Consider the following 22394-nt stretch of genomic DNA (forward strand, 5'->3'; position numbering starts at 1 on the left):
TATTGAAGGTTTTTAATTGTTTTTGTTGATGATCACGGACATTTCTAGAGACATTTGTCCGGGAACTTCGAGGATACTGAATTCCTTGGTGAACATCAGAGTAGAGTGGCGTTACAGTCTGTTGATGCCCATGAATCACGAAACTCCAAAACTGTTCATAATCAAACACTCACAACAACGCAGAACCTAATGAAAACATCACACAAACTCTGGAAATAAACATTCATAATGTTTGTCTCCAAAATATAAAGTTACTTGGCAAACTTGGCTGAAAAAACGTATTGAGACAAGTGGAACCGCACTGATTGTTCACCTGTGTGCGCAAGGCGAAATCCAAAGACAACAGAAAGTACCATATTGAAAGAAATGGTGAAACGTTTCATAAAATAGGCGAAGAAACAGCTGGTACCAACACTTCCTCTGACAATGCTTCATAACATAGAGTGCACGAACCAGATTAAAATCCTCCAATATCCAACAGCAGAAAAAGTGATATAGTATTGTATAGTGTATGATGGTTAAAACAATTCTCCGGATTTGATCTGATGTTTTCATTACCTTCTGCGTTGAAAGGAATGCTTGATCATGAACAGATTTGAAGTTTTAGATTCATCGGTATCATTTTAATCCAAACAGACCAGTCAAGTGGCGAAGATTTAAAGTAAACTTAGATAAGTCTTTAAAATGGCAGATATCGAAAGCATGCAATCATACCAGATTCCATGTACTTGATGGCCTTGTCTTCTATGTCTCCTGTCAGCTGATTTGTTGCTGTCAGGTAGTTGATGATGAACACATCCGGGGCCAAACTCAGCATCGTCTGCTCGCCACATCCGGTAGGCATGCGCAGAAGGCTGTCTAGTCCACTTACAGTTGGACCCATAAGGTCACCTAGTCGACCATGACAGTGAAATTTCAGCTGGATAAAACAGTCATTACATTATGTCTTTAGCGGCATTTAGAAGTTGTTATATATCTTTCCATTGCTAGCAATTTGTAAATATTGCCCTAAAACACTTCGAATCATTGCACAATATCTTGCCAAGTTACCCCTATACTGCTGTAAGAACAAAACAGATATTTTACAGATATTGTAGATAAAATATCCGTTAATATTTTCTCAGATAACATACTGGAGAATCGTTATTTTCAAAAGAATCTGACAAAGTGTCAGCGTATCTTAAAGTGAAATTGAGTCGACATGGCTTTATATATTCCTGCAGTTTTCGTAAGAAATGTATTCTTGATTTACTATGAATGGTTTGGCGATACAACTGGATATTCATCGCTGTCATTACTGTTTCATCACTATTTGTTGTGGCACGGTTTTGTTGTGTTTTGGGGGCGTGATGAAAGTTTGTTTTTTATTGCTATCCATTACTTCACAGATTTTGAGGAAAGCGAAGCATAATTTACATAATATTGGAACAGTTTAGAGATACCAGATATGTATTGGCTTCATTGTCATATTCCAGCTATATGGTTGCAGTCTGTAAGTAATCGAGTGTGAACCGGGCAATCCAGTGATCAACATCATGAGCATGGTTGTATGCGGTTTGGATACGTTAACATGGTTCAGCCAAGACAGGAGCCCTGACCACAATATCCAGTTTGTCACCTTTGATACATTTCATTACTGACCAATGGCAGTGACCCTAGTTGTCTGTGACCCAGCGACGACGTTCTCAGGCAGAGTGATGGGGACAGTCTTAGAGAAGCTGGTGGCCTCATTCAGGTCGATCAGGATGGGGACACTGAACTCCTTGGGAGTTCCTTCAGGCTGAAGAGAAATAGACATATTACTATGAGGAACATCGTAAAAAACCGGTCCTCTCTCAGAGAAATAGGATCGTGGAAACATGTCATGATAGCATTTTAATTACTATGTATGGTGATTTCTCCTACGACGTGTATTGCGGATAGTATTGTATAATATAAAATATTTGTTTACACATTTAATGCAAATTGAAATCGTTGAACATGTGTAACACATGCCAAGACAGTGTTATTAGGTTAAATAGAATTCATTTAACATAAGATTATAACAGATAAATAATCGAGAATTGCAGTTATTTTGTGATGGAGTCAATGCTTATTGCCACCTCAAGATTGATGGAGCACATTAATCGTGAGCAACAAAATGCATAAGACTCAGAATATTTTCGTATTCGGTAACGGTGAATGACGGATGAGAAGTGTCCAGCAATTCTCTGATCACAAGGCATAAGAAAAGACAATATTGAAATATTTATGGACAACAATATGTTGTAACAATGGCATATGAATCCTTATCGAATTTGCCCACTCACAAAAAGTGACAAGTTGTTATCCATATGTTTGTAAGTATTGTATTTCCCAACTTATAAAAAGCCATCACGGAGACATGATACCATGAAATGTTATACCTTGGAAGGAATTTTTTAAAAAAAACGGGATCACGGGATCAGGCTCGCTGACCCGGTTAACAAATGGCATCGTACTCCTACTGTGTAGACTGCTGTCACATTACTGCAGCTGCAATATTGCTGAGAGCAGCGTGAAACCAAAAAGTATAACAAACTAATGTCTTGATACGATTTACGAGTTACTGTCATACGTCCCTTCACTCCTTGCAATAACGGCCATGTCAGTTGTAATGTCTTGGACACATCCGTAAACGACAGTAAATCGGACGATCACAATTATCCCAGCCCTAGGTATTGTCATTGTTCCCTAGGTATTGTCATTGTTAACAGCATCGATAAAACACATGAAGACAAAACATTTTTGTGAAAATCGTGCTGAGCGTCACTGTAATGTGTTACCTTCGAATAATGTGTTTTACAGTCTAAACGTTCAATGTTTTAAAATGATATGCATAAAGAATTAGGGAGCGTTGAATGTGATTTTGGAACTAAGCAGAGTGGGATGATTTCTATTGGTATGATATAAGCAGAGATAAAGCTGTACCTTCACCAGGAGCTGTCTCTTAATGGCGTCAGCTGCGAGGGTGGATCGTGCGGAGACCTTCAGGTCGATATAACCCAGGGTCACCGGTATGATGGGGAAATATACCGGGAAGGGGACATTTGCCTTCACCTTGAAAATTATACAAATACATTATAATGGGACAATTATATGACGCACATATTAAGAGACTGGGTCCTTCCCTCAATCGTTGCGTGCCAATCTCAATGGCTTAACGGCTCGATCCTACAACTTGTTGGGGACCATATTGGCACACCAAATCACTGGGGTGTCCCCATCAGTTTCGAGGTACCCATTCAGAGGTGGGTTAACTTTGTCCTGTTGCTGTACCCACAACGAAACTGACTAGCCAAACAAAGTACATAGGTGTAATTGTTGCTGCATCCGAAATTTGTGTTCTTATCTGTATAATTATTGAAGAACCCTGATTGGAGAGACCACAACCATCATGTTTCAGATGTAACAAAAATATTAGCACGTGTTTTGCACAAAGTTGTTTGCACAGTTGTCATTATTGTCCAATGCATGAGCACTTTTCAGACTGTTCGTCATGAGGACCGAACAATCTCACGAGAAAATATCAAGATTGGCACAACGAGAAGGGGCCACACGAATGTCACAAATGGGTGCTTCCAACAGCCATATTGCAAGGACATTGGGTTGCACAGGACAAACCATAATTCGGCTGGTTCTGAGATTAAGAGATCAAGGTCTCTCAAGGTTCTGGATTACTTGCCATGACTCATTTTTTGAAAACCAGACACTGATAAAATCTTTACATTTTACGAACTTCAAGATCCGATTTAATTTGAAACTCTTGCAACTGAGGTAGTAATCAAAGGCGAACATTTACTGTAGATGCAACAGAATGGTGTAATACGTAGCAGTTGTGTTGAATACTTACACTCACCGTCTGTGTTTGGTTCTTACGTTCTGTTCGTTCATTGCCATTAGCATCGATTACAATGTTCAAGTAGTCCTCAGATTCAGGGAGGGATACAACAACCTGCAAAGAAGATTGTATTTCTGTATGACAGCGTAATGCAGAAGGACCATGTGATACACGTTTGGGTCCGTCCTAACAGCATCAAACGACATTTTGGACATCAAACCTGCACAACCATGGCATACATAGATTAGCATAAGAAACCTCTATTTAAGAGGCGCCCTTGCAACAGCCCAGAGAGAGCAGCATCTCCATGTGTTAAGTTGGCCCTGTTTGATATGAGATGTAACTCAATGATATCATATACAAAGGAAAAGATGCTGTGGCCAACATCCACTACTCACGTCGACGTCCTGACCGAGGTAGTTGAAGACGATAGCCTGGACAGCCAGCTGTTCCCCCCGGGTTACGGAGTACGGCAGGTTGAGACTTACGAAGAAGGGGCGAAACACGCGGATCTGAACACAAGATATCACGTATGTTTATTAAATAGCAAAGGGGTCTTCTTGTGATAATCAAGTTCCATGACTGTGTGTAGATATAGAAAAAGAGCTCATTGGAATAAGTCTTTTTAACGATTACTGGTATCACATTTTTAAGATGAAACATACGGAGCCTTTCTATACAGTTTTTCATCTGTCCATGTTTTAAAGTTTCCTATGCTGATTTTTCTCTCAGTCCCTCTTCCTAAATAATCCAGCTGAAGTAACCCCCTGACAAATATTTTGATAAACGTTACCTACACTGGAAACATGTATTGATCCAGAAAATCACTGGATAATTACAATGTCTCAATTGTTCATATGTTGTATGGACAATATGCCCTAACAGACACGTTCAGTCTAACACTGCCTGATTCCTTTCCTAGTTTTTACCCACTCGACAGGTCCAATCCACCAAATCGTTTTTTTTCCTCGTCAAGCGAGTTCTAAGGTCACAAAAAGCGTTAATATAGGTGGGTATTAATTAATATGTCCTGAAATAGATGTCGACAATTGATCCAAGGAGTAACATTTTTGTAACCTACCTTGGCTGAGTTTGGTGCAACTCCAAGACCGCTCACAACGTTGACCGCAAAGGCGCTCACCACCCAAGACGTGATGGTGTCTGGTACTGTTGCTGAGATGGCGGCTGTGTAATCGTTACTGTGGCATGGACACCATGAATGAAATACTTATAAGAGCTCCTACACATTAACATCGTTTGATAATTGAATGCTTGAAGGAAACAGAATTGTTAGATAAATTGTGAAGATGTTTTTGTATATAGATCATTTGTATTTTGAACATGGTAGTATAAATTAGCAAAGGGGTTTAAGTAGCATAAAATTATTGTCCCCATGAGAGGGAGTGTAAGTCCCTAAAACTTGGAAAGTCAATTTTGCTAAGCCATACTTTTAATCGTAGTATTTTTGTTATTACATATTCTGGCTATCATCGCCAGCGGATAAGGGATGGCGTAAATCCTACTTCTGGTGGGTCCATGCAGGAAACAAAAGCAATGAAAGTCTGCCTAGTATGGTGATCTACCTTCAGTTGTTGGTGATGTGTAGTCCGGGTTTTATATTGTTAAGTCCAAGTAATGCTATTAGATTTAACTTTGCACAATAGTTTTACTCATGATATTCTAGTTCTTTTATTGTCCTTTGACGACAGGTTCATATATTTTACACTTTCATTTCAAAGTGAAACGTTCTCGTGACGATATTGTGCAAATATTGCCGATATGACTTTAAATATTAACTCACTCACTCATCCACTCACCCATTAAAACAGATTGTCAAGGAAAAATATTACCTCGATTGTCCGCTGAGACAGATTCTGCTGAGGGTAGAAACCAAAACCAAAAACGAACGACGGAGAAACCTTTCTAGATTTTCTAAAAAAACCAAACAAAACAAATAAAAACAACTGTATTTTCGACCAGAACATGTTTTCCCGACTTTAGTAAAGATATTGATTAAAGGAGATATATATCTTGAAATATACTAAGCTGTAAAAGAAACGTCACTTTCCAAAACCAAATGTAAAACTGTTCTTGGAAGACGTTGTTATATTATGATGAAACCGTTCTATTAACGTGTTTTTCAGTCCAAACTGACAGTCATTACCAGCATCGGTATGTTTTCTGTCGGAAATACATATTGAGCAAACGCACCTAACAGACTGACAAGGTGACATCTTTGAAAATGAAAATGCACGTGACAACACTACCAATGATAACGAGTCTCAACCTCGCGTGTAAGCATTCTGGTTTACTCATATAAGGTAAACCTCTCAAAACGCCCAGAATGCAGATAAAAATAGCACACTAATTAATTCAGCCATGCCGGTCACCCCTGACTAATGAATGGTCTGATCCAGTCCCCTACCATAAGGGATTACCGCCACTAGTTCTAGCCACTAGTAATACCAACAGTGCAGAAGAATAACAATGTCTTGAAGAAGAATACCAGACAATTGCACTAATTTGTTGGGTAAAGATTAAAGTCATCAGAAACGTGTACCCCAATTTTAATGATTATTACTGTTTTAATGTATTCATGTTTCAATTTTATTAATGGCCTTATTTGAAGACTGGAAAAAGTCTAACAAGATGCCATTTAGATGCACCAATGACCGTAAACTACAATGATTCCAATATAGAATATTCCATCACGCCATTCCGACAAATATAAAGTTATTAAGATTAGGTATATAAATAAATACTTCTTGATCTCTTAATCTCATTTTTTGGTCTTGCAATAAAGTTAACTATGTCTTCCTAAACGTTGAAATCTAAATAACTCGTAAGGCGTTTATCACAGTACTGCTTGGTTCCCAGACGAAAAACATGATCCTCTTAATATTACCCTTATCTTTTATAGCCTAGTTTTTTTTATAGTAGATTATGTTTTGTCCACGAGGGTGCCCCACATGTTCTAGATGGCTACTACTATGCTAAAAACTGTCTACAAAGAGAAAGGGCAACGTCTTGTACGACTCAAGGAACAGGGTGTGATAAAGTTTATAAAGAAATTCATTGGTAACGACTTCTAAACACTATTTCGATAGAGCTATAAAGGATGACTTGCTGTATTGTCACAACTCGTCATCACATGGGGGATACCTTTTTTCTTTGTCAGCAGTACTAATCACGGATGCAACCAACCATAACAAGTGTTGTATCCTCCCAAGTTTGTGTTTTCGGAGTATACCGTCATTCTTGCTTGACACAATCGCCTTTTCAGTACGAGTGTAATGTTGAAGGAGACTCGGTACGGTGGTCTAATCATAATGGTGTGGGAGAGTTTTGACCCTCTGGTGTTCCAGAATCATGATCCAGGATGAGGAAATGGCATGATAGCTGCTCGGTGTATTGACCAAGTCATAAGTTGTACCGCATCTAGAACGTCACGTAAATCATATCTTCCAGCAAGACAACACTCGTGCTCACAACACTGTATCCAAACCCTGCAATGACCGGATTACACCACCTTTCGGACGAGATAAAAAAAAGGGTGAATTTACTCCAGCCAAAAACTGAACTTGATCCGGCAATTATCAGAGCATGGACCAAAGTGTCTTTCGACTTAATCAAAGGGTCAGTTCATTCCATATACAGACGTTTCAACGCTGTCATCAATGCCCATTGAGGCCATACACGTACGAGACTTTGAGACATTCTAATGATACCATTTTTGGTTATTTTCTATTTGTGACTGTATGGCCTGTGATGACGTAATCTGTGACTTTTTTTTATAATATTGTATTCATTTCAGTGAGACAGTTACATAGCTACATCTTCAGACAAGAATACGGATGTACAAGGGATTTATAACAATATTTGCATCATGTGTTACCATATGCCATATGAGCTATAATCATTTCAGAAAGGCTGTTACACAAATGCAGTTCCCATTATGTGCGAAAATAGATGTATGAAGATGGTATAGGTGTACATAGGTACTGACACAGTATTAGCATAATATATTTACTATTTCATAATGGCTCTGTATACATATTCAAATAAAATACAATCAAGACATGAAAAGCGGTTCTCAAACCGTCCAGAGTGAAAAGGTACATTCAGGATACATGACGTTTATGTAATAATGTAATACAGGCGTGACCAACATGACATTAACCTCGCAGGTACACTGGGCAGGAAGTTACATCAGATATTAGCACCATTTACATATCCAAGATACATGCAGTGGGTAATACATACTGCACACTAGAAACAAATAGCTAGGTTGCCAGTTGTACTGTTAAGTCCGTGTGCCATTTTTGCTGGATATTTGTCACAGTGTTATTTTCCCTGGCTATGTATCTTTCGATTTTGTACACTTTCTATAGTTTAGAAAAATAGCGTCCCAGGATGTATAAATATTTGTTAAAATTTCCCATTTCTTTAGGCAATTTATCTGTTCTAATCAATATGGGTTATCCACTTTCACGAACTGAACAATATTAGCTCCTAACTGGAATACAGATCTCATAGGAATGTTGCAGGGGTTGTTACAGTTAGCTCTAGATAAAGATCTTTTTAGAGCGGCTATTTTGAGTGAGTCAATAAAAGAAGTAATATCTGTTATCCTAATTCCCCCTTCCTTATAGTCTTTTTCAGTGTTACTCTCCTTATTTTGTAAGGCTTTCCGTTCCATACAAAAGAGAAAAACCTTTGTTCCAAGTCTTTAATAAACGTTTCAGGTGGATTGGGTAGAGCCGTAAATATATGAACCAGAGACGAGAGAGCTCGAGTTTTTATAACAGTAATTTTCCCCATAAGAGTCAACTTCGTTCTTTGCCAGTTTCCTAAAATCTTCGAAATTGAAGTCAGTCTTTTTTTAGTATTGATGACCCGTAGATCCTTTAGATTGGCATTCAGAAATATACCCAAAACCTAAACTCTCTAAAATAGAGAGTGTGTCTATAGCAGCCTTGAGACTAGTATCAGTGCCATCCAAGAAAAGTCGAGTATCGTCTGCGTATTGACCTAATTTATATTCCTTACAATTCAACACAATACCCTTGATATCTCTGTTCTCACGAATCGTGATGCCTGAAATTTCAGCAACAAAGAGGAAGAGTGGAGTGAAGTGAAACTGGATCACCTTGACGACAGCCTCTTCAGTTAGAAAAAAACGTCAGATAGGTGGCCTTTTTGAATGACACATGACGTCGCGTTACTTGTCAAAAGAGTAATCCATTTTGGTATATTTGTGCCAAATCCAAACTTTTTCCATAACAGCATAGATAAAAGGTTTTGAAACAGTATCGAATGCCTTTTCAAAATCAATTAATAGCAAGAGACCTTTGATATTTTGCACGTATACACACGTACGAGACTTTGAGGCATCCTAATGATACCATTTTCGGTTATTTTCTTTGTGACTGTATGGCCTGTGATGACGTAATCTTATGAGAACACCTCTTCTCAAAGTGATGGGAAGCTGAGGTACTGTTCGTACCCTTGTATCAGCAGCATGATTGAGGGTTTGGACACGTGATGAGTCCACAACCGACAAACGAGAACTCAGTCCTCCGTTTCAATTGTTACTTAGAGTGAATCAAAGTGCATTAAAGTGGCCTTTCTTTGCTGGTTCGGCATAGGTTTAATTAAATGCTAAAGGTTTTGTGTTAAACTACCAACAAACGATCGTGGGCGGGATACCTCTAGTACATGTACGAACCATGTCACGAAGTATCATTGTCACAGACGAAGGCCACGCCCATAAACAGCACTTTCTTTATTGTTTTACTCAGATAAATGTACCAGCTTCATGACGGTGGTCTGTAAATAATCAAATATGGACCACATCATGCAGTGATCAACAACCTTATAATCTATCTACGCAACAGGGATACAATGACATATCCGTAGCAACCCATGCTTGTCGTGAAAGATGACTAAACGGGTGAGCTGACTCACTGACTTGGTTCACACATGCCATCGTGTCCCTTGCCTTGTACAACAAAAGCAACAAAAATGGTATTCCAAGTACCTCATGTTCTTAAGCAATCGCAGATACTGACATATTTAAGTACTATTTTCAAATTCGCAAGCACTGGAGTATGTAATAGCTGATGTAATAAAAAGAAGCAGAATGTCCAGGTCTAGTGTCGGTTTATATTCATTAGGTGGAAAGACAATCCACAGTCTGCTAATATGGCTCACAGAGTGACGTACTTCACTTCGACCACTTCCAGCACTGCCAATTCAAGAATACTGTCCTGATTTGTTCTTGAAAGACTGAAAATTATCCAAACAGATCTGAGTAGGAGGTGATTTTCAATTCCAAGAGGATGTACATCTTGATTTCCTTGGGTTTTCCATATGATGGTGATCAGCAGTACAGAATGTTTCCATTTTAGATGAACTTAGATTTCTTTACGAACTCGTCTGTTATCCTGGGTGAGCCCTTGAGGTATTAAATATGCAAGGGAAACAAGACATCTATGGCCAAAGATAGATCAGAAATAATGAAAAGGAACCTGAAAAATGTCAGGACATTCTGTACTGGTACCATTTCCCCGGAACTCGAGTCTGGGAATAACTGAATATCATCTAAGGAACTAAACTATTGGCTGGGGGTACTGGATGGAAAGAATGACTGAAAGGCAAAGAACGTTGCAGAGCGGACACGAACTGGTGTCAAGCTCAATTATCAGATAGCTGATAATCCAAGGGTGGTACCTCACAGACTGATTTTGCCAGAGCCAAATTCCAGGAAGACTACTTCCTATGCATTCTTTCTTCCTCCAACTTCACAGTCATTGTCTGAGGTACAGCATCTGGCTGAGATAAACTGTGTTCAAGTGGCCTTGCATGCTAGGGATGCTACTTCCATATGACGGGGGAAAATACACAGGGATCCAAACAGGAATAAATCTCCATTCTGATATCCGTGCACCAATGACCATAATTTTTACCTCTTTCTGCAACAACAACAACAACAACAACAACAACACCTCACCCCCATTGAAAAAAGTAAACAAATAAATGCTAAAAAAACCCTCAAGAATCAACAGCATCTCTTTACATGCACGGATACTACCGGGGTAGACGGATGTGATGAATGATAATCTAATAAACATAAAGAACTAGAATATGAAAAAGAACTTTTCAAAAACATCAGAAAAACATAACCACGCCTAAAGAGTTGGGATTCCGAGACATTCTCAGTTACCAAGTAGTGGTATTTGTCCACAGCCAAGTTTCTGGAAAGTAAACTCTTGTTCTCTCAACCTCTGCTAAATTCCTGCTCCTTGGAGAACTGACGGTTGTCCCAGCAGTGGCCATCAACAAAGGCCCAGACGTAGACATCAACACAGGACCTGGAGCATCATGTTACATGAAAATTTGTGGAAATACGTGACCTGTTGCTGAAAGAAATGTAAAGTGGACGTGCACGTAGCAATTAAAGACTCAATTTCACACATTTTCGACACTGTTTTGGTCTATATTATTAATATTGGGTCATATGCACCCACTTTATGTTCCTGTTGATGCAGTAAAGACTTATTATCCCTTACGAGTTGCCTGAAATCGATAATTGAAACTTCGAGGTGAACAGCTCTCAAACAGAACCCTTGAAACGTATGGAATATAAACAGTTGCTCCATACATCGAATATTGTCGCACACAATGCTGTCGGTGTGGAAATTGTTTTTATCATCCAAAACTGTGTTCCTATAAGTATCCCATAATACAACGCAGACCAATCGCTATTTAGGTACCGCGAAGCAACGCGTAAGAGAGATTGTTTTGTTCTTCATTTCTGTCCATCTATTTTGAAGACTGAAACGAGAATACCGGCAATCATGCATAAGATACCCAACATTTGGACACCATCGGGGAAGATCATCCAGAACTGCAAGCCTGTCAGCACGGCAACCAACCTCCATTTGCTGTCATACTCGGTTAAAAATGTTTACTGGCAAGTGAACACAACATGACAACTTTACAGATTATATACTTAACTTATACTGGACAAAATATAAACATTAAAAGCAAAAGAAGGCGTGACGATGACATGTGACACCATTACCTAAACGGAAAATGCTGCCATTTAGGTGAAAACAGGTTCCAAGTTTTTACGAGGCTGTTTTTGTCCATATATTACTCAGATGTTTGATGGGTGTTTAGAAGTTGGAAGGTAACATAACAAGGAAAGGTATGAATTTACACCTCCTTTAACATTTACAACACGACGTTTCCGGGACTACTTCCTGCCTCTTCATTCGGTGAATTAGGCGTCTGTTGAAGGAGCAAGAAGTAAATATTAAAGAAGTACTTATCCATACCATACTTTGCTATGCCATGTTTTACCGTTATTAAGTTATCAGTTTGGTTACAATGTCCATCTCAATGTCATTTTAAGACTCTGTGTGCATCACGTATACCATCTAACGGTAATTTCAGATGATCAATAAAAAAAGACGTCGGACATTTCTATGGCATTCGTCTGGTGGCTTCAGTCCCCGCCTAGGAAACATCTAATTATTTTTAACTAAAACAACTAAATACCTTGACACATGTGATTACCCTTTCTCCACCTGGAACTGCAGGAAAAACTGGCATTCGTAAAGAAATTGTAAATACAAATTTAACGATACGTAATCGTCAATAGTAGAGGGAAGAAGAAAATTAAAGAAGAAATTGTATTACTCGCACCACTCAAATACCTCCCTATGACACTCTCTCCAGTTTACAAGAAGCTCATCGATTACAAATCGAACAAGGGAAAGATGAAGACGCAAATGTGGTCAGAACAGCAGAACTGTCGAGACATTTAACGATTCGTTTAACCCAGTAGATTGGTTGGTCCAGAGATGGTTCCCCAGGGAGTCGTCTCAACTTCTGTGAGTGGTATATGGTTTCGATCTGTGAGTGGTATATGGTTTCGATCACACGCTCCTTCACCTAATTAACCACCTCAGGCACGATTCATGTCGCACGTGTGGAAATCCTTGATCATCCGGGTACCCTCTATCCCATTCAGTGTTTCTAATACGGGTGTGCTCTTTATTATTCTGTCCTTGTAACTGCTGAATGAATCAACAAGACCATCATATACATTGCATCTATCAACACATGTGTCCACTTTCTTAAGTTAAACACTCATTTCAAGTAGAAGAAAATAGCAGGCACAATTATGTCTGGTTAAGGTTATTTCATTAAATGTATTTATGTGGACAGATGATGAAGGTCGAGTACACATGCGAGGTACATTTGTATCTGTTTGTCTTATTTATGTGGATGCTTGAAAGAAGTGAGGAATGCACCAGTGCAGGTATCTTTTACCTGGCAGTTCTCTTCGTCTACAGCCACCTTCTAGGAAGTCAGTAAAATTTAACCTTCTCAAGTTATTATAAAGATTCGGGCTTCTATGTCGTCTTCGGGATGTGTACCGATTCTAATACGGCTTTATCTATATATCTTTAGACATTTACTTGCAGCTGACCGTTTAATTTAGCAACTCCAAAGATCCCAAAGTATCAACTGAGGTGAAATAACATGTTTGGAATAACTGTTTGTGACGTAACTGCGATGCTGCAATGTATGTCCAATACAAATTGCTAAAAGCATGGCTTGATAATGTTGATACTGTTCCCTTAGGGCTTAGATTTTGCCATTTAAGTATTCTTTTCAGGTCAGATTTATGGAGGTAGAAAGTTAACTTAAGGTAACTTACCGTAATAATTTATGGGCGGGACATATCTGTACACAAGAGCATCTGTGATAACAGCAACGCCGGAATTCTAGAATGAAAGGAATACATTTCTTTTCATGGATTGTTTGTTACGTGAATTCGAAATGTTCAGAGAATGCTCGATAACTGAAACCCCACCCCACCTCAGAATTAAAAAAAATACCCCTTACATTCAATTGACAACTACCGGCGGAGTAAACATATCAAACTTCTTACTCATTCAATCAACAGATACACTCTTAAATGTGGACTGATTTAGTAATTATAACTAAAATCTAAAATTATTTGCAAAAGCAATGATATCAAAGCAAGATAACATTGAATTTCACTTTAGTTATTGGTATGTGTGTAGTGAATGCAGGGTGGTGCTCCCCAATAGCTCCATACCTGGAAGATCTGCCTGACGTCACTTCCGCCATAGTAGATGGGGAATTCCCAATAAGCCATCCTCTTGCGGCGATTCACAGCACCTAGAGGAATGCGACCAACATACCCTCCACCTACATCGTTGATGGTGTCGTATGACTTCAGTTCGCTGATAACCTTTTGACCAATGAATTGTAAATTCTGATTCGAGATGCCATTGGATGAACAATTTGCATTTTTCAATCGTTATATGTCACGGTGTTAACACCTGACTTAGCGATGACTTATCTGAAACTGAAAATAAAACTTGCCAAATGTTTAGCATTTAGTTTTGTTAAAATTCGGCTAACTTTTTGCTACAATCTCCAGCGACTAAAAGGGTGATGTAAATGCAACTAGGGTCCAAAGTAACTTAAGTCTTCATGGCCCCTAGTACACCGATCAACATTTAGATGCTGGTGATCTATTATTTTTGATAACGGTATGGCTGAAATATTGCCGATGTGACAATAAATGTTAACTCACTCTCTATTCTCTTTGGCAAACCCGAGAAGGTGTAAATCACACGTTCACCTACCTACCTCAGATTGTGTGATGTCATTTCCGGACTTGAGCAAGAGGACACTCTGGTCTGCAGCCAGGAGGTTGACCAGGGACTGAGGGTCAGCAGTGACCTGTACATTGACACTGTCACCAGGCTGGGCAGAGGTCTTGTCCATAGAGATAGAAACCTGGTGTGGAAAATACAACTGGGTCACACTGATTTTGTAAGTGGCCTGATAGTAGTTGACACACAGTTCTGTACGCCATATCTACCTTTGTCCGGATAATTTATATGATCAACCTGAATCCAAACCGTTGCTTTCCATACCTTGTTCTCGAAAACGCCATCCACATCAAAGCTGACACTGTCAGCGACAAGTTCACCATCTGCCCTGACGTAGTACACAATGATCCGGGAATTAGGTGCCATCTTGGATGTTACCGGGATGGAGAATGACGTGAGTTTGCAATTGCGTTGGCCTCTGATGGTGCCAGTGTCCACGATAGAACCACGAGACAGGACCTTAAATGAGTAAAATATGTCAGCATCAAGGTAGCATGATGAAAAATGTTTGAACAGCACAGAAAGCTTCATGTTAATCATGAAATATCTTTTACTTTTGATGTCAGGTAACTTGCGATCCTACAGGAAGTTTTGTCAATTCATATATTAGTTTTTGAGTCGTGCCCAGTTCCCTGGGTTCGGCCAGCCTCTCTGTCTCCTTTATAGGAAATGGGGCGATTCTTGTGTCAGTATGCACTATGCCAGGGAATGAGGAGAGATTATAGAATAATCCAAATGAGAGACACCATGATTAATATTTATTCTGACAAAACGGTGTCTTCTTACAACCTAACATATCCAAGCATTCCGGTAAATAAATGTTTAAAATTAAATTTCCTTCCATGTTTGTAGAAAATGCAACTTTTGCAGCTACATTGCCCAATACAGTTATATTTGTTGTAACTCTGTTTTTCTCTACCACGTCCACACTTATGGCCTGCCTCCAGCATCACATAATGACTCCTCAAATGGTATGAAGGACTTGGCATTCCTGTGTTCCTTCTTTGATGAATTTGTTCAGACCATCGATATGAAAAATCTATTTTTTTTCAGTAAACTCTATTCTCTCGTTTCTTTTGCTGTTGGTTTGCTCTTAGCTAAAAGACATCTTTATGTTGTCATTGTGTTCCTTGAAACTTACTGACAAGCTGTTTGTTTTAACCAGACTGTCAAATATTGCTTTTGGTCCATGGTCTCAAGTTATTGTAGTAACAAAATACACTGAACAAGCAAACTTCATAACACAAAATTACAGTCAAACAGCTTTAGTGTGGCATTACCCAACTCCAAGGACTTGACCAGTCGTTAACACTGCCCACTCCCTGGGAATAGCTGGCCAAGCAGCAAGATTTGGGACACACGCATGCGCACGAGCGTACGCACACACGCACAGAAACACAACAGGGTACTGATGTGTGGTGTACACCCCCCCACCCCCCTCCCAACAACGCCCCACCCCCCATATATATATATATATATATATATATATATATATATATATATATATATATATATATATATATATATATATATATATATGTGTGTGTGTGTGTGTGTGTGTGTGTGTGTGTGTGTGTGTATATATATATATTTGTGTGTGTGTGTGTGTGTGTGTGTGTGTGTGTATATATATATATATATATATATATATATATAAATAGGACATACCATAGGACATACCATACCTGGTAGGCTAGGCCACTGATGGGTTCGGTGACATTCACGTCGAAATTCGCAATTCCTCCAGCCTGTAAACCACCAACATATGTTATCATTCAAGTTTCTAAAAGTGTTTGTCGTGGTTTGTGCATATCGTATGCGACGGGTCGTGACAGTAGGAGGGCGTGTTTATGTTACGTGTTATTTCCCTTCATTCACCTTCTAATCATACCTCATGATATGTCGGCTACACAAGCATTTATCCTGAGGTACACCTGGGGTTATTGCCCGTTATCGGGTAAGCTTTACTGGAAATAGTGTTGGTAACGCCTGGTAACTATTTTTTCATTTTTGAATATTAATGTAATGTGAATTTACTAAATAGAGCTTCATTTCCTAGATATTCTTGTTGTTATATAAACTTTTCTCCATGGTGATGGTGGTTACATGATCCAGTTACTGTAACTGGAGAGCAGTTACGTGAGGTAGTTACTGTAACTGGAGAGCAGTTACGTGAGGTAGTTACGGTAAGTAGGTGTGGTAACGTGAGGTAGTTACGGTAAGTAGGTGTGGTAACGTGAGGTAGTTACGGTAAGTAGGTGTGGTAACGTGAGGTAATTACGGTAAGTAGGTGTGGTAACGTGAGGTAGTTACGGTAAGTAGGGGTGGTAACGTGAGGTAGTTACGGTAAGTAGGTGTGGTAACGTGAGGTACTTACGGTAAGTAGGTGTGGTAACGTGAGGTAGTTACGGTAAGTAGGGGTGGTAACGTGAGGTAGTTACGGTAAGTAGGGGTGGTAACGTGAGGTAGTTACGATAAGTAGGTGTGGTAACGTGAGGTATTTACGGTAAGTAGGTGTGGTAACGTGAGGTATTTACGGTAAGTAGGGGTGGTAACGTGAGGTAGTTACGGTAAGTAGGTGTGGTAACGTGAGGTAATTACGGTAAGTAGGTGTGGTAACGTGAGGTAGTTACGGTAAGTAGGTGTGGTAACGTGAGGTAGTTACGGTAAGTAGGTGTGGTAACATGAGGTAGTTACGGTAAGTAGGGGTGGTAACGTGAGGTAGTTACGGTAAGTAGGGGTGGTAACGTGAGGTAGTTACGGTAAGTAGGTGTGGTAACGTGAGGTAGTTACGGTAAGTAGGTGTGGTAACGTGAGGTAGTTACGGTAAGTAGGGGTGGTAACGTGAGGTATTTACGATAAGTAGGTGTGGTAACGTGAGGTATTTACGGTAAGTAGGTGTGGTAACGTGAGGTATTTACGGTAAGTAGGGGTGGTAACGTGAGGTAGTTACGGTAAGTAGGTGTGGTAACGTGAGGTAATTACGGTAAGTAGGTGTGGTAACGTGAGGTAGTTACGGTAAGTAGGTGTGGTAACGTGAGGTAGTTACGGTAAGTAGGGGTGGTAACGTGAGGTAGTTACGGTAAGTAGGTGTGGTAACGTGAGGTAGTTACGATAAGTAGGTGTGGTAACGTGAGGTATTTACGGTAAGTAGGTGTGGTAACGTGAGGTAGTTACGATAAGTAGGTGTGGTAACGTGAGGTATTTACGGTAAGTAGGTGTGGTAACGTGAGGTATTTACGGTAAGTAGGGGTGGTAACGTGAGGTAGTTACGGTAAGTAGGTGTGGTAACGTGAGGTAATTACGGTAAGTAGGTGTGGTAACGTGAGGTAGTTACGGTAAGTAGGGGTGGTAACGTGAGGTAGTTACGGTAAGTAGGGGTGGTAACGTGAGGTAGTTACGATAAGTAGGTGTGGTAACGTGAGGTATTTACGGTAAGTAGGTGTGGTAACGTGAGGTATTTACGGTAAGTAGGGGTGGTAACGTGAGGTAGTTACGGTAAGTAGGTGTGGTAACGTGAGGTATTTACGGTAAGTAGGTGTGGTAACGTGAGGTAGTTACGATAAGTAGGTGTGGTAACGTGAGGTATTTACGGTAAGTAGGTGTGGTAACGTGAGGTATTTACGGTAAGTAGGGGTGGTAACGTGAGGTAGTTACGGTAAGTAGGTGTGGTAACGTGAGGTAATTACGGTAAGTAGGTGTGGTAACGTGAGGTAGTTACGGTAAGTAGGGGTGGTAACGTGAGGTAGTTACGGTAAGTAGGTGTGGTAACGTGAGGTAGTTACGATAAGTAGGTGTGGTAACGTGAGGTATTTACGGTAAGTAGGTGTGGTAACGTGAGGTATTTACGGTAAGTAGGTGTGGTAACGTGAGGTAGTTACGGTAAGTAGGTGTGGTAACGTGAGGTATTTACGGTAAGTAGGGGTGGTAACGTGAGGTATTTACGGTAAGTAGGTGTGGTAACGTGAGGTATTTACGGTAAGTAGGGGTGGTAACGTGAGATACTTACAGTAAGTGGTGAACACCAACGTGAGATATTTACAGTAAGTGGGGAAGGCCAACGTGAGATACTTACAGTAAGTGGGGAGCACCAACGTGAGATACTTACAGTAAGTGGGGAGGGCCAACGTGAGATACTTGCAGTTAATGGGGAACACCAACGTGAGATACTTACAGTATTTGGGGAACACCAACCTGAGATACTTACAGTAAGTGGGGAAGACCAACGTGAGATACTTAGAGTAAGTGGGGAAGACCAATGTGAGATAATTACTGTAAGTCGGGGACGGTAACCTGAGATACTTACTGTAAGTTTCTGAGATTTCAGGAGCAGCTGGATGTAGTTGTCACTCGGCGAATAACTCTTCGTAATGCTTTTGCTGGTATAAACCTGGCCATATTTTACCTGCAACCCAGAACATAAACATGTCAGGGGAACGCATGAGAAGAACTTTCAAGTCAACAGAACATTCGGATCCCTATGTTGGATTTCTGTATCTCGAAAGAAAGGGTTAGCTGGCAGTTCCGCAAAAAAAACCAAAAAGCAATATAGTACAATATAAATATCCGTTTGGATATAATAAGAATGTTCTCCTGCTAGAAAAGAAAATCAAGGGAATCGAAGATACATCATGCATTTAAATGGATGCAGTAAGGATTGGTCGTATTAGAAAGCGGACTTCTCAGTAGTTTCCTAAGTTTCCACGAGGCGGTTGACTATGGGTATTTGATGTGATTTTCTGTTGTGAACTTGTTACTGTTATTTGGAATCCGCGCATGCTATGGCGTTGTACTGGTATGCTCATACTTACAGTGAGAGTCGCACCGACAGCGCTGGCGGGGATTTGGACTTCAATTGGGACAAGTCCAGTGTGTGGCACGGAGAAGGTTTGGACCGACAGAGTATAGGAGGAGGTTCTGGGATAGTAACCGTAACCGTAGTATTCATTAGTGGGTGGTGGTGGTGTCGTCAGTCTGCGCAATGCATTGCTGACGGTTACTTTATTCATCACTGTCTGTTTATTCTTCACCGTCACTCTGGTGGTCACGCTCACTAGTTGTGTGTTTGACCAGACTGGACGCCCATCTTGTTGTTGGACTTGTAGCTGTGGACCGGAAATACATTTTGTTCTCAATTGGCTTGGTTTTTGAAACATTGATACCATATGATATTATAGAACTGACATGTGAAGGCAATAACTCGTGTTGAAATACAAGTGTCAGCAGCAGCAAATATACATTCAGTTTACCTGAAGAAATGATCCCTTTCTTGCTCTTGCAGATCAACAGGAAAGAAATGTTATTCTATAAAAAGGGTATTTTTAACTTACATATGCGATGTATTTGAGCCCGGGTTTGAAGGTCTTGGGATCTGATGGGGAGAAAGACAACTTGGTGGCGTCCTGGTAGACTTTGACCTTGGTGGTTCCATTCAGAGCTATCCCAGTTAAGCTGTCGGTTACGTCAGCGGTCACCCTGATCTCCCGGTTGCGGAGGCCATAAGGGAAAACCTTCTTTATATCAGCAAGAGAGAGGGTCACCCTGCTCTCCCCATCAGTCTGGAATTAATGATCAAAGAAATGTAACAAACTGCCAAGGATTCAATGGGAAATCTTTGAACGATACTGCTTCTGGTACTAATATAAATACTATTTCTTTATATCTCCGCTACACCCATACGACCACAGATGGTCACAAGTACAGCAACCACTACTTAGACGGCGATGACTACTGCTACTGCCACAAGTGTGCTCCTCAGCCTGCGAAATCCGAAACAAGTATACTGTTATGATTGCTAAACATGGTGTAAATTCACAATTATATTACTGTCAGCTAATTATAATGAGAAGCGGCAAATGAGCGATCCAAACACACAACATCAAGAACACATTACTAAGTACACAAACCAAGAGAAGTAAACATGTTATTTAGCCAACCGTACATCACTAATAGCGAATGCTAAGTAAAGCATCACTTGGACTGGGTAAGTGAATTGAAATTGACTCGTCAATCCATGACGACATCTGTGGACGTGATCATTCTTTTGCAACATTAAAACCTGTTAATCCATCTGGTGTTCCTCCATTGTCAAGATAGATTTGAAAGGAAAGGGCAAATTTGTTCATATCACACTTAAACATTAACGTACATGGGCGTTCCTGGGTGCAATAAAATGTTTCCCCGATGAACTAAACAATATAGTTGACGAGTACATTCCGAATTCCTTAGTAATGTCACACATGCGTTACTACGGTTTAAGGACGACGAAAACCAGGCCAGGAAAGAATCATCCTATCATTCACAATCTGAATACATTCCAGAATTTAAACGTTAAGGTATGTACGTTCAAAAGCAAACGCCAGTCTTGTCAAAATTATGTACCAAAATTCCGTAAATCAACTACGATTCCGTAAATCAAATTCAGGGATCTAAATTTGACATAAGCCAACTAAAAGACCAATTAAGGAAAGTTACTAATGGCCAGTAGGCTTTGAGAGAGAAACAGACTCACGGCCAATGTCTTCATGACCTTCGGTTCCTCTCCGTGGTAATTCCAGGGCCGATAGTACTTTTCCAGCTTGGCCACCAGGCTGAGCGTACCCTTCACCGGTTTGTCATAGGTGTACCTGGATGCGTTGTCATCAGTGGATTAAAACTAAAATCCTGTTCTACCTTTTCTCAGAGGATAGGTTTGGCGAAGAACAGGCAGGGATTATATAAACTAAGGGAAAAGGAATGTTTTGATTTCTTGAGTTGCGTTTCATTTGAAGGTCAGTATATGGTGTCATGGAAGCACATCGCACGTGTGTTCCCGAAAAGGAGAGGGGTGGGGAATAGAAAACTATTGTTGAGTATTAGGGTCATCATATTGTTATGTCCACAGTAAACCATGCCAGTGGTCAGAGTTCGCTCATGTGGACGTGAGTGATCATCAATATACCCCAGTGCGTTGAGTTCCTATCCAATAAAACGGAAGTAACGGGGAGACATCCATGACATAGTTGGAAACTGGGCCATGGCAGTTTTACTGTTACATAAACATCTAAATAGTTCTTATTATCAGCTAGTATATGTTGTATCTTACATCTTCTTGTATCTTCCAGTTTCAGTACCTGTAATCCTCAAATATATCAGTGCAAGAAGACTCTTCACTTACCTAGCTTTGACATTGACGCTGATGCCATCGTCGGCCACAAGTACATATGGCGGCAATTCAACTTTCACCTCGAATTTGGGCAAAACTGAAAAAGCGATAGCTTTTAGTAATTGTCACAGACACAGAGAGATGGAGGATTTACGCTGCATTTCTGCAATATTCAATCTATGCCATCCCGACTGGAGAACAAACTAATCTTGAGCAGACAAACCAGTGACTACAAGCAGGAGTGATTGAGTGAGTGAAAGGTTGAGTGAGCGAGCGAGCGGTTGGGTGAGTGAGGAGTGCAATATTCTTGTTATTTGGCGGCGGTCTGTAAATAATCGAGTCTGTAGCAGACAATCCAGTGATCACCAACATCAGCATCGATCCACGGAATTATGATATGATGACATGTGCCAATTTGTCAACTGATCTGACCACCCGATCAAATTTTGTCACCTCTCAGGAATATCATGGGTTACTGAAGATCAAATCTAAGCCAGATCTTCACGGGTAGGAGTTACAAGGAATCATGGAACAATGACAACCATTGTCGGAGCCTGGTCCTCTGGTCCCTCTTTGATATGAGTGTCGCGCTCGTGTTTGCAAACATTGACCAAAACATCTTGTTCCTCTAAATAAATGGGTCAGTACTTTCTCAAAGCGGTTACAC

The 22394-nt window shown here is 40.2% G+C and overlaps 1 protein-coding gene across 1 annotated transcript in view; it reads right to left on the bottom strand.

Annotated features, from left to right (window-relative positions):
- Positions 1–22394, bottom strand: part of LOC137272088 (CD109 antigen-like) — a 37112-nt gene that overhangs the window by 9049 nt on the left and 5669 nt on the right. Inside the window, exons 7-23 of the mRNA XM_067804452.1 lie at positions 21740–21824; positions 21095–21209; positions 19914–20141; positions 19395–19688; positions 18890–18988; positions 16269–16331; positions 14848–15042; positions 14558–14707; positions 13998–14153; positions 13593–13659; positions 11085–11232; positions 4941–5058; positions 4258–4371; positions 3872–3973; positions 2950–3078; positions 1642–1780; positions 715–891 (exon numbers count right to left, since the gene is read on the bottom strand). Coding sequence (XP_067660553.1) covers positions 715–891; positions 1642–1780; positions 2950–3078; positions 3872–3973; positions 4258–4371; positions 4941–5058; positions 11085–11232; positions 13593–13659; positions 13998–14153; positions 14558–14707; positions 14848–15042; positions 16269–16331; positions 18890–18988; positions 19395–19688; positions 19914–20141; positions 21095–21209; positions 21740–21824 — 2379 coding nt within the window. The remainder of the gene's footprint in view (positions 1–714; positions 892–1641; positions 1781–2949; positions 3079–3871; positions 3974–4257; positions 4372–4940; positions 5059–11084; positions 11233–13592; positions 13660–13997; positions 14154–14557; positions 14708–14847; positions 15043–16268; positions 16332–18889; positions 18989–19394; positions 19689–19913; positions 20142–21094; positions 21210–21739; positions 21825–22394) is intronic.

This window comes from Haliotis asinina, chromosome 2 (genome assembly GCF_037392515.1).
Source record: "Haliotis asinina isolate JCU_RB_2024 chromosome 2, JCU_Hal_asi_v2, whole genome shotgun sequence".
In the NCBI taxonomy this organism is placed as follows: Eukaryota; Metazoa; Mollusca; class Gastropoda; order Lepetellida; family Haliotidae; genus Haliotis; species Haliotis asinina.